The sequence below is a fragment of the Artemia franciscana genome, chromosome 14 (assembly GCF_032884065.1).
Source record: "Artemia franciscana chromosome 14, ASM3288406v1, whole genome shotgun sequence".
Classification (NCBI taxonomy): Eukaryota; Metazoa; Arthropoda; class Branchiopoda; order Anostraca; family Artemiidae; genus Artemia; species Artemia franciscana.
The window spans coordinates 17,901,799-17,915,342 of NC_088876.1; the positions used below are offsets into that span (position 1 = coordinate 17,901,799).

Sequence of the window (13,544 nt, forward strand, 5' to 3'; positions counted from 1 at the left end):
GGGGACTTGTAAGGAAAAGTCGGCTGTTAGCTCATAATCATCTTCGGCAGTGAGGGGTTTGCAAATTCTGCTACTTGGTGTACCTATTATTTGTTTCCATTGTATTTGATGATAAGACCGAGTTGGTTCCAGTGGTAAGACATGTAGGGGACTTGTAACTAATAATCGTCTGATAGGCTACAATCATCTTTAGTGAAGAGGGGCTTATAACTTTTGCTAGTTGGTGTAGCCTACCCATACTCACTGTAACCTAGAATTAAGTGTTTACGTAACGGGTACGAACGATAACGTAAAACAACGTTTTAAGTTAAGCAGTTTTGTAATAACTTCGTAATAATTTCGTAATAATTAATAGAGTGTCATCTATGGTATTTTGATCCTGAAAAGTTACGGATAGCTTTATAATACCAACTAGATTATATAAGATACTAGCTGTTGGGGTGGCGCTTCGCGCCACCCCAACACCTAGTTGGTGGGGGCGCTTCGCGCCCCCCCAAGCCCCCCCGCGTGCGTAAGTCGTTACGCGCCATAATAGTTACGCGCCATTGTAGTTGTGTCCCTATGTCCCACCTGTGAATATAGATAGATATATATATATATGGTTTTAACTACGTAAAACTTGCGAATATACAACATTCTTTGCTGTCCCATTGTCTTTGCATATAAATAGATTGTCAGGTTTACCGACTCTTGAACATGCAACATATAATGGTCCATGGGAAAACAATCTGTATTCAGATCTATACCTCATGATTCTAATGATTGCCCTTGAGCTTTGTTGATGGTGATTGCTAATCGACCATTCCCTGTCCCGGTGTCCCGGTCGTCATTTACATCCCCCTGTTTCCCCCGGTGTCCCCGTTGTAGTTGTGTCCCTGTGTCCCGGTCGTCATTTATATTCCCTGTGTCCCGGGTCCCGGTCGTCATTTGTATCCCGGTGTCCCGGTCTGTATATACATTCGTTTTTTAGTTTTGTTTTTCTCCTTTATTTTTTTCCTTTTTTTTTCTTTTTTAGCTTATTTAGATTTTTAGATTTTTTAGTTTTTTTATTAGTTTTTAGTTTTTTTTTCTTTTTAGTTTTTTTGTCCCGGTCGTCATTTATATCCCCCTGTTTCCCCCGGTGTCCCCGTTGTAGTTGTGTCCCTGTGTCCCGGTCGTCATTTATATTCCCTGTGTCCCGGTCGTCATTTGTATCCCGGTGTACCGGTCTGTATATACATTCGTTTTTTAGTTTTGTTTTTCTCCTTTATTTTTTTCCTTTTTTTTTCTTTTTTAGTTTATTTAGATTTTTAGATTTTTTAGTTTTTTTATTAGTTTTTAGTTTTTTTTTCTTTTTAGTTTTTTTGTAGTTTTTACCTTCTTTTTAGTTTTGTTAATTTTTTTTTTTACTTGTGTCCTGGTCGTCATTTATACTCCCTGTGTCCCGGTGCTTTGTTGATTGCTAATCGAACATTCCTTTTGTCCTGGTCGCTTTCTCTTTGAGTGTCGCCATTTATTTTTTTCTTTTTTAGTTCTTTTAGTTTTTACCTTTTTTAGTTTTTTTTAGTTTTTAGTTTTTTTAGTTTTTTACCTTTTTTTAGTTTTTTTAGTTTTTTTAGTTTTTTAGCTTTTTTATTTTTTTTATTAGTTTTTAGTTTTTTTGTAGTTTTTGCCTTTTTTTTAGTTTTTTTAGTTTTTTAGCTTTTTTATTAGTTTTTAGTTTTTTTTGTAGTTTTTGCCTTTTTTTAGTTTTTTTAGTTTTTTAGCTTTTTTATTTTTTTTATTAGTTTTTAGTTTTTTTTGTAGTTTTTGCCTTTTTTTAGTTTTTTCAGTTTTGACGTCACCTGATCCAGTTTTTTCAGGTGACGTCACCTGATCCACGATCCACAGATCCACAGACAACTTATTTTTATATATATAGATAGTTTTTTTTTTTTTACTTATGTCCTGGTCGTCATTTATACTCCCTGTGTCCCGGTGCTTTGTTGATTGCTAATCGAACATTCCTTTTGTCCTGGTCGCTTTCTCTTTGAGTGTCGTCATTTATTAGTTTTTTCCTTTTTTTTTTAGTTTTTTATTGGTTTTTACCTTTATTTTAGCTTATTTTTCAGTTTTTTCCTTTTTTTTAGTTTTTTTTTATTTTTTATTTTTTTTTAGTTTTTTACCTTTTTTTAGTTTTTTTAGTTTTTTTAGTTTTTTAGCTTTTTTACTTTTTTTATTAGTTTTTAGTTTTTTTTTGTAGTTTTTGCCTTTTTTTAGTTTTTTCAGTTTTTTTTTTAGTTTTTTATTGGTTTTTACCTTTATAGTTTTTTTAGTTTTTTAGCTTTTTTATTTTTTTTATTAGTTTTTAGTTTTTTTTGTAGTTTTTGCCTTTTTTTAGTTTTTTCAGTTTTGACGTCACCTGATCCAGTTTTTTCAGGTGACGTCACCTGATCCATCCATCCATCCACAGACAGACAACTTATTTTTATATATATAGATTGTTCCAAGTCTTGATCCGTCACGATGTCTACGATTGAAAAGGATAAAGTTCAACTGGCTGCAAAGTCAATTTAGTCCCTTCTTTCGATATTCTTTTGTTATTGTTGTTTTTTCAACGCTGAGGAATAGCCTTTGATCATGTGATTACCGATCGCGTTCTTTTTTGAACATAACGTTTTAAAAGCTTCGATAGGCTGACAACTTCAGCGTTTAACCGATAGCAAAGAAACAAAACCAAAGTGTTGCTCTCGCAACACTGTATTCGGCGAAGCCAGACAAAGGTTGCCGCAACACTTCACGTTGCTCAGTCAATGTAGGTCTAGTTTTGTTTCGATCTGACGCTAATTTTACGATCTTTAGCTCATTTTTCAAAATTACATTAACTTCGTTTTCAAAAAAAATCGTATTATTAAAACTAATTTACGTAATAGTTACCAGTTCTGATTTCTTAAAATGCCCTAAAATTTGAAATTTTTTTCTTGGATTTAGTCAACGAAAGTCTTATTTCATCACTCACGTCACAGTTATAATTGTTTCCCGGAACCAAACTTGGTTCCGGAACCAAACTTGGTATCTCTTGTGCTATATTTCCGTAGAAAATAATTTTTTTTTTATTTTAGTCATCAGTTAAGAATCGCTAAAGGTCATTACAAAAACTGTGAAAATAAATATGATGGGTGAGCACTAATTAATTTTTTTAAAATCAAACTAGAAAAACATTTGAAAATTTTAAAATTAGTTTTTCTAGGTTCTAACTAGTCGATGCGTTTTGTTTCTAATGATTCTAAGACAATCATTAGAAGAATTATAATACAGAAGGAACTCTAGCCTATTCTTACTGGATCTAGGTTGTAGCGGTAGCTTGCACCCTAGTAAGAGACAATCAAGTCCCATAAAAAGATCCGCGTTACAGCGGTAGCTAGCACCCTAGTAAGAGATGATCAGGCCTCATAATAAAAAAATAAAATAAAATAGGTCATAAAACTTGAAGCAGATCAAAACACTTAATGCAATTTTAGAGCAGTCTTGTCTGAAATCACTATATAGGAAACTTACCGTCCTTTGGCTTGAACAACAAGGGAAATATATTGCTTTGAAAATCAAGAATAGTGGCTGAAATACGATATTCTGCATTTGCGGCATCTTTTTTCTTCTTTTGCTCAGATAGCAGGGCACTGGGACATCGTAGAGAGATGTTTAATGGCGCATTTTAAAGGAAATTGATGGGGTTAAAAATTTGTAATAATTAAAAATAGTTTTTCAAGATAAAATCAATTTTTCACCAAAAATCGCATTTTCTATGACACTGTTGTAGCTTATGTTATTATAACACCTAGAATTTGCCACATCTATGTGCTTTTGCAATTAAAGAAAAAGATATAAAACCAAATTCATATTTTTATATTACACTAGCTGTTGGGGTGGCGCTTCGCGCCACCCCAACACCTAGTTGGTGGGGCGCTTCGCGCCCCCCCAAGCCCCCCCGCGCGCGTAAGTCGTTACGCGCCATATTAGTTACGTGCCATTGTAGTTGTGTCCCTGTGTCCCACCTGTGAATATAGATAGATTTATATATGTGTTTCAAACTACGTAAAAATTGCGAATATACAACATTCTTGGCTTTCCCATTGTCTGTCCATATACAAAGCCGTATGTACTAATAATGACGTCATATGCAAACGCTCTTTTTACAAACAAACAAACATGCATACACACAACTCGTTTTTATATAGATAGATAGATAGATAGATACAATACAAATTAACTACGTAAAACTTGTGAATATACAACAGTCTTCGCTGTCCCATTGTCTGTGCGTATAATAGATTGTCAGGTTTACCGAACCTCAAAGATGCAACATACAATTGTACATTGGTAAAGCAATCTGTATTAAGATCTATACCGCATTTTTCTAGTGATTGCCCTTGAGCTTTGTTGATGGTGGTTGCAAATGCTAATCGAATTGGGAATTGCAATCTTTTAAATTGAAAAAGCAGATCCGTTGGAATCATGGGAATGCGAGGAATAAGAACAGCCTCACCCTCATAAGGCCCTGTCAAGATTGTGGCATCTATTAGGTTTTCCATTGTTTTTTTTTTACGGCAAGTCGCGTGCCATTGCAAAGCTTTGGTGGGTTGATATTTCTTAAAAGTATTATTGGTACGCCTATTTTTAGTTGTAGGACGTGTGGTGGACACCCTGAAGGATCTATGGAATTTAAAAATTCAGATGGATAATTAACCGCTTCATTTGGTTCCGAAATACAAATTAACTGCGTAAAACTTGCGAATATACAACATTCTTCGCTGTCCAATTCTCGCTGCATATAAATAGATTGTCAGGTTTACCGACCCTCGAACATGCAACGTACAATTGTCCATGGGAAAAACAATCAGTATTAAGATCAATACCACATTTTTCTAATGATTGACCTTGAGCTTTGTTAATGGTGATTGCAAATGCTAATCGAATTGGGAATTGCAATCATTTAAATTGAAAAGGCAGATCCGTTGGAATCATGGGAATGCGAGGAATAAGAACAGCCTCACCCTCAAAAGGCCCTGTCAGGATTGTGGCCTCTATTAGGTTTTCCATTGTTTTTTTTTACGGCAAGTCGAGTGCCATTGCAAAGCTTTGGTGGGTTTATATTTCTTAAAAGTATTATTGGTACGCCTATTTTTTGTTGTAGCACGTGTGGTGGAAACCCTGAAAGATCTATGGAATTTAAAAATTCAGATGGATAATTAACCGCTTCATTTGGTTCCAAAACTGTGTCGACTGACTTGTAAAGGACTGCCTGGTCTTGAATCTTGGTCAAAACAATATTGTTGATTTCGTGGACGTCTATATTTTTGGGTGCGAGAATCGCTCTTTCACTTAGCCATTTATTATTTTTATAATTTTTTAGAATATTCGGAAATACTTTTTCAATCAATTCATTTTTGGACGTCACTAAATTACAGAAATCAGCAGGTAGTTGTATACGTCCTGAAATTGAGTCTACTGGGAGCTTTCCGTTTCCCATTGCCAGCAATTGATCTGAAAATGTTTGACCAGAGTCATCGTTTTGCAATCGGACCCTCATATTTGTAGTTAATTTTAATGTTTTTACGTGTGCCCATAAATTAGAATTTTTCAGGCAAGCATTCATTTCGTCTGCAGGAGTTGATCTAGGTATTATAGGTAATGTTTGCCTGAAATCTCCCGCAAGCAATATTAAGGTGCTGCCAAAGGGTTTCGACTTCCCTCGCAAATCTTTCAAGCATTGATCCAGAGCCCCGAGCGATTTTTTGTGTGCCATTGTGCACTCATCCCAAATAATAAGTTTGCATTGCTGCAATACTTAACCCATCCCAGATGATTTGGAAATATTGCACGTGGGAGTTTCTGTAGAATGCAAGTTCAGAGGCAATTTCAAAGCGGAATGAGCAGTTCTTCCACCAGGCAGCAATGTTGCGGCTATTCCGGACGACGCAATTGCCAACGCTATATCATTTTTTGATCGAATTGATGCCAGAATCAGTTTTATCACAAACGTTTTACCAGTACCTCCTGGCGCATCCAAAAAGAAAATTTCTCCAACGTTGTTATCGACACAATGCATTATCGTATCATAAATGTCTTTTTGTTCCGACGTTAACTTGGAAATGTTATTTTGTACATACGACAATAGATCACTCGTACTGTAACTTTGTTCACGATCCAATTCTAAACATGTCGAAACAGCAGCGATACGGTTAGGTGAAGGCATTCCCAAATCCTGAAGAGGTTTGTTTGCCATACTTACGCACAAATCTTCTATAACAACTAAAGTGTAGTTATAAATTTCTGATGTAAAATCAAAAGTCATATCTGACGTCTCTAACTGTTTTCGATGAAGTATATCTTCGGACATTTTTGACTTATATTTTTCCCATAACTCTGTAGGAGCTGATGGAGAGCAAGTTGTTAAAATGATGCCAAACAATGCACGAATTTGACTTGGGACTAAATTATTATTTTCGTGGAAAAGATGTTGCAATTGGGAAACGATTGTCCTTTCAACGTTGGGAGAAAATTCGCAACGTGCATTCAATTCAGAATTTCTATCACTGATGAAGTACAATTGTAAAAATTTATGATTCTCGCCTGAGAATGGTAGAAGGGACCCTGCTTTATGATAAATTTGCCCTTTTACTTTGAAAGTAGACATAAATTGATCTGGATTTTCGATTTGGGCTCCAAACGACGTCATTTGGAAACATGAGTTGTATTGTCTGATTTTTGACAAAAAACGCTTAGATTCTGACGTAGTTCCAGTAAGGAAAGTCTTCAATGGCTCTGGTGGTGCAGCCAATAGAGGAAGTTTAACTTTTCCTGAGGCGCAACACATTCCCATTGTTTCACCATTGAATTTCAAGGCCTTGCAATAGGGACAAATTTTAGACATTGTCCCGATTTGAACACATCTACTCAAGCTATAATCATCGACTGGGTTGTACCTGAATGCCAGGCGATAACTTTCAGGTTGCTCTGATTCCTCGGCACGCTTTCTTTTCTTACTTTCTCTATCAGGAGCAAGCCTGATTTCTTGCTGTTCTTGTGATTCCTCGGCACGCTTTCTTTTCTTACTTTCTCTATCAGCAGCAAGCCTGATTTCTTGCTGTTCTTGTGATTTCTCGGCACGCTTTCTTTTCTTACTTTCTCTATCAGCAGCAAGCCTGATTTCTTGCTGTTCTTGTAATTCCTCGGTACGCCTTCTTTATTCACATTCTCTTTTAGCAGCAAGTCTGCTTCCGTGTTGCTCTGGTAGTTCCTCGGCATGCTTTCTGTTCTTTCTTTCTCTATCAGCCTCAAGCCTGTTTCCCTGCTGGTCTTTTGATTCCTCGGCACGCCCTCTTTTTTCACTTTCTCTTTTAGCAGCAAGTCTGCTTTCGCGTTTCTCTGGTAGTTCCTCGGCACGCTTTCTTTTCTGACTTTCTCTATCAGCAGCAAGTTTTTTGGCATAGACTCTTTGAGCATCTTCATCAGTCATTGTAAACTTAAACATTAATAGATTTCTACGCGAACATATGTCTTATATAACTTGAATGACGTCACCTTCAAAGCAAAAATGACGGCAACTAATTTCATGACGTCAGCCGAAACATGACGTCACCTGATCCACAGATCCACAGACAGACAGACAACTTATTTTTATATATATAGAAGATAGATAGATTAAAGAATGAACTTTATCTGTAGCAATGGAAGTATTAATTATATCCAATAGTGATTGTATAAAATATCCGTATGGTCATAGTTTTATTATTAAATAAAAAAAAACGAGTTTTTTTAACTGAAAGTAAGGAGCGACATTAAAACTTAAAACGCACAGAAATTACTTCGTATATGAAAGAGGCTGCTTCCTCATCAACGCCCCGCTCTTTACGCTAAAGTTTGACTCTTTCTCTCAATTCTTCTTTTTAAAACAGTAAAAAACTTTAGCGTAAAGAGCGGGGCGTTGATGAGGAAGCAGCCTCTTTCATATACGAAGTAATTTCTGTGCGTTTTAAGTTTTAATGTCGCTCCTTACTTTCAGTTAAAAAAATTCGTTTTTTTTTATTTAATTTCTGAACGTTTTTGAATCAATGCATGTTTTGATTTTGGCTCTCCGCAGAGGAATAATCAAAACGAAATTTTGCATATTTTTTTTTTTTTGGGGGGGGGGCTAAATGGCTTTCTCATAATTTTGATCGAATGATTTTGAGAAAAAAAGAGCGGGGGCGAAGCCTAGTTGCCCTCCGATTTTTTGGTTAATTAAAAAGGCAACTAGAACTTTTAATTTTTTACGAATCTTTTTATTGGTAAAAGATTTACGTAACTTATAAATTAGCTTACGTCAAGAACTTTTGTATTCTCATGTTTTTATTACATATATGAGGGGATTCGCCCCATCGTCAGTACCTCGCTCTTTACACTAAAGCTTAAATTTTATCCCAATTCATTAAGAATGACCCCTGAATCACAAAAGCCGTAGAATAAATAGTTGAAATTACTAAAAATACTTTAGCGTAAAGAGCTAGGTATCATAAGGAGGTGAGCCCCTTATATGGGTAATAATTTCTGTTTGTTTTAAGTTTTATTGCTGTTCCTTACTTCCAGGTGAAAAAGCTTTTTCACATTTATTTTTTAATTTTTTTTTTAAATAATGCTAGTAAATCCTGCTCTCCCTTCATGGAAGTTTTCTTTTCCCATGACAAATTCTCGATGGAAAGTTCCCCCAGCATATCCCCCTCTTCTCAACCCCTCCCCCCAACCAAAAAAATCCTCCTGAAAACGCCTGTATACTTCCCAATAACCATTACTATATGTAAGCACAGGTCAAAGTTTGTAACTTGTTGCCCCTCCCACGGGGACCGTGGGGGAGTAAGTCGTCCCCAAAGACATAGTTATAAGGTTTTTCGACTACGCTGAATAAAATGGCTATCTCAGAATTTTGATCTGTTGAATTTGGGAAAATAATTAGCGTGGGAGGGGGCCTAGGTGCCCTCCAATTTTTTTGGTCACTTAAAAAGGGCACTAGAAATTTTCATTTCCGTTAGAATGAGCTCTCTTGCAACATTCTAGGACAACTGGGTCGATACGATCACCCCTGGGAAAAAAAAAAAAACAAAAAAACAAAAAAACAAATAAACACGCATCCGTGATCTGCCTTCTGGCAAAAAATGCAAAATTCCACATTTTTGTAGATAGGAGCTCGAAAGTTCTACAATAGGGTTCTCTGATACGCTGAATCTGATGGTGTGATTTTCGTTAAGATTGTATGACTTTTAGGGGGTTTTTCCCCCTATTTTCTAAAATAACGCAAATTTTCTCAGGCTCGTAACTTTTGATGGGTAAGACTAAACTTGATGAAACTTATATATTTAAAACCAGCATTAAAATGCGATTCTTTTGATATAGCTATTGGTATCAAAATTCCATTTTTTAGAGTTTTGGTTACTATTGAGCCGGGTCGCTCCTTACTACAGTTCGTTACCACGAACTGTTTGAAAACCATGACATGAATAGAAACGCTACATTGTGAGGTTTACCTTTGATGACAATGGTTATGGCATTATAACTATGACGTAAATAAAAAAAAAACATGAAATTATGACGCTACCTCTGATGACGTTACCTCTAATGACTTTGGTTATGAAACCATGATCCGGGTTGTAGCGGTAGCTAGAAAACTAGTAAGAGACGATCACGGCCCTTAGTTTACATTAGCTTACATTCTATTAAAGAATGAACTTTATCCCGTAATAATGGAATTATAAATTATAGCCAATAGTGACTATATAAAACATCCGTATGGTCATAGTTTTATTAAGACTTTCTAAGGATTATTTCCTGAAATGACTCGTGTACTGGAGCAAACCAAACGGCGTTGAGTGCACCCAAGTTTCCAAAATATTCTATTGACAAATCTTGCGAATGTCCTGGAAGATGAAGCTCTAATATTCTGGTAGTTTCTGGGGGGAATAGAAATTAAATTCTTTAGTTGAAAGAAGGGGCAGTGATAAATCAAACGACACTGTGTATATGCAGGTTATCAAAACAATTTATCTGCCATGTCTAGGGAAAAGCTCCTGGGACGGTTTTGACATTTTTGGATATTCCTGAGAGAGGAAGGGGACTGCGGGCCCTTCAAAACTGGTATTGAAGGGGCTGGAAGGCCAATGTTTATCACTCATCCATATAAAAAATTTTACACTTTAAGCCCCTATAGGACTTTTAATCTATTTAGGATTGAGAAGCAAGGTAAATCAAAACGCAATACTTGCTGCCAGGCCATCGAAATAGCATATCTGCAATATCTCAGAAACAGTATGGTGATCAAGTTGCAAGTTAGTATTTGATTTTGAGAAGTAAAGAAGATAGTACCACTGAACGCAGAGGATCTAAGATCAATAAAAAAGAATAATAGAAAAATGCTCCTTTTCCTTTGGATTAACTATCCAATGAGCTAGAATGGAATATTTGAATATTTTCCTCTACGTGTCGTGGGAAAACTTTCAAATTAATAAATTTTAATCCGACAGTTATTCTTGTATTAGTTCCAAAATAATTTACGACTGTAGCTTCTAATCATCATTTGTTTCTATAGGTCCCAAAGAGGAGGAACTCTCACGAGACAGATTTCTCAGCCGTAAGTGATTCTTTCATATATAGTAGGGATTTGGATTTGGCCTATAAAATTAGATTCAGTAGATAACTGATTGATAGTGGGATCAGATACGGGCCTATTGCATGTCTGAGATATTTTTAACGTTATTTCCAACTTAATCAAGATGATGGGTTCAATATTAAATTAATTCAAAGTTGTCGCAAAACTTAAAAAGGAGCAGAGAGAGACAATCCTTTATTAGATTGGATTAGCTAATAAATAGATTTCTAAGCTAGTAATTACGTGGATATTGATCTAGTTTGTGCTTATATTTCTTATCAGCTTGAATAATATCAGATTTCTAATACGGGATTTCTTGAAAGCAAGCTAAGATGGATCATCCAATTTACAGTATTCATATCAGGGCAGAGATCACAAACATAAATCTTGGTGAAAGATTTTTTACAATCGCTAGATTGCCAAAGATTAAAGTTGTTGGTACGAACACACTCAATGGGGAGAAAGAGTTAATATCCTAATTTTGCATTTTCAAAGCAAATACCTGTTCGAACCTCTTTTGAAGATAGGGATATGTGGTACGTAAATTATTGACTTTACCAATTTTCTCGTAAGAGGCCATCAGTTTCTAGCCAATCTTAGCGGAAAATAATAGTTCTAGTTAATGTTCTATGTTCTAACATAATGTTCTAGTTATCCTCTTATCAACAAACCTGAGTGGGAAGAAATTTCCATTAAGGGATTTACCGTGGGGGAAGGAATTTTCAATGGAACAGAAGCCAGTTCTCCCGACCTTTTACAAAAACGACCAAATAAACAAGTCTTTTTAAACTGAAAGTAAGGAGCAGCTTCAAAACTTTAAAAGAAGAGAAATTATTTTATATGAGGGGATTACCTCTCTTCGATATTCCCTCTTTACAAGAAAGGTATTTTCTTAGCCTTTTAAGACACTCACTGTCATATGCAGCACTTTGCAGCGCTTTTTTTTGTTTTGTGTTAGGCTACTTCGTCTCGAAGGGGTTGTCATAGAAACTTCAAAAAGGGCTCATTCAGATAGAAATTAAAGGTTTTAGTGCCCTTATAAATAGTCAAAAGTGATTGGGGGCATCTAACACGTCCTCAAACACGTCCTATCAAAATTTCGAGATAATCATTTTGTTCAACATATTTGAAAGATCCAAAAATTATGTATTTGAGGATTAAAACCCCCTAAAGCCCTCAAGGCAAGTGTTGTAAGTTATGCCCTGGGGGTATGTAAGGTTTTTATAGAAGGGATGATCGTTTAAACTTCGGATGAGACTCACTGGAGTGCTAATAAAAGTTGTCTTGCCCTTTTGGAGATTCAGAGTGAAGGGAGGGTAGATACCCCCCCCCACAATACAACAACAAAAGAGAGAATAATGAGGAATTTTTTCCCAAGACAGTGAACCAACAAAACCTATTTGAATATTTCGGCCCTATATCTAAGGGCCGTCTTCAGCAAAGGAAAAATAAAAAGTCCTCATTATTCTCTCTTTTGTTGTTGTATTAAATAAAAAAAACTAATTTTTTTAGCTGAAAGTAAGGAGCGACATTAAAACTTAAAACGAACAGAAATTACTCCGTATATGAAATGAGTTGTCCCCTCCGCAATCGCTCGCTCTTTACGCTAAAGCTTTTAATTGTTTTAAAAAGTAGAATTGTGGCAAAGAGTCAAACTTTAGCGTAAAGAGCGAGGGATTGCGGAGGGGACAACTCATTTCATATACGGAGTAATTTCTGTTCGTTTTAAGTTTTAATGTCGCTCCTTACTTTCAGCTAAAAAAATTAGTTTTTTTTTATTTAATTTCTGAACGTTTTTGAATTAATGCATGTTTGGTTTTGGCTCTCCGCACATAAATTATTAAAATGAAATTTGTATATTAATTCTTTTTTTGGCTAAATGGCTTTCTCTTAGTTATGATCAGACGATTTTGAGAAATAAGGGGTGGAGAAGGAGGCCTAGTTGCCCTCCAATTTTTCGGTTACTTAAAAAGGCAATTAGAACTTTTAATTTTTAACGAACGTTTTTATTAGTAAAAAATATACGTAACTTAAGAATTAACTTACGTAACAAACTTTCATAACCTTATATTTTTATTATGTATACGAGGGGGTATGTACCCTCGTTAATACCTCGCTCTTTACACTAAATCGTAAGTTTGGTCCCAATTCTTTAAGAATGACCCCTGAATCAGAAAGGCCGTAGAATAAATAGTTGAAATTACTAAAAATACTTTAGCATAAAGAGCAAGGTATTAATCTCCTCCTAAATACCTCGCTCTTTATGCGAAAGTATTTTTAGAACCCCTCATATGTTTGTAACCCTCATATGTGTAATAATCTCTGTTCGTTTTAAGTTTCAATGCTACTTCTTCCTTTCATTTGAAAAAACTTTTTCATGTTTATTTTTCATTGTTTTCTTATAGTAATGCTAGAGAATCCTGCGCCCTTTTCATTGAATTTTTCTTCCCCCATGACAGATTCCTCCAAGGAAAGATCCTCCAACATAGCCCCCTCTCCTCAGCCCCACCCCAAAACAAAATAAAATCCCCCTGAAAACGTCTGTACACTTCCCAATAACCATTACTATATGTAAACACTGGTCAAAGTTTGTAACTTGCAGCCCCTCCCCCAGGGATTGTGGAGGAGTAAGTCATCCCCAAAGACATAGTTATTATGGTTTTCGACTATGCTGAACAAAATGGCTATCTCAAAATTTTGATCCGTTGACTTTGGGAAAAAAATGAGCGTGGGAGGGGGCCTAGATGCCCTCCAATTTTTTTGGTCACTTAAAAAGGGCACTAGAACTTTTCATTTCTGTTAGAATGAGCCCTCTTGCGACATTCTAGGACCACTTGGTCGATACGATGACCCCTGGAAAAAAACAAAAACAAAAAAAAACAAACAAACAAATAAACACGCACCCGTGATT

At 35.7% G+C, this 13,544-nt stretch overlaps 1 protein-coding gene across 1 annotated transcript in view; it reads left to right on the forward strand.

Annotated features, from left to right (window-relative positions):
- The window catches only part of LOC136035416 (uncharacterized), a gene marked incomplete at its 3' end in the record, with an annotated part of 248,773 nt that overhangs the window by 20,383 nt on the left and 214,846 nt on the right, over nucleotides 1-13,544 (forward strand). Inside the window, 1 exon segment of the mRNA XM_065717209.1 lies at nucleotides 10,574-10,615. Coding sequence (XP_065573281.1) covers nucleotides 10,574-10,615 — 42 coding nt within the window.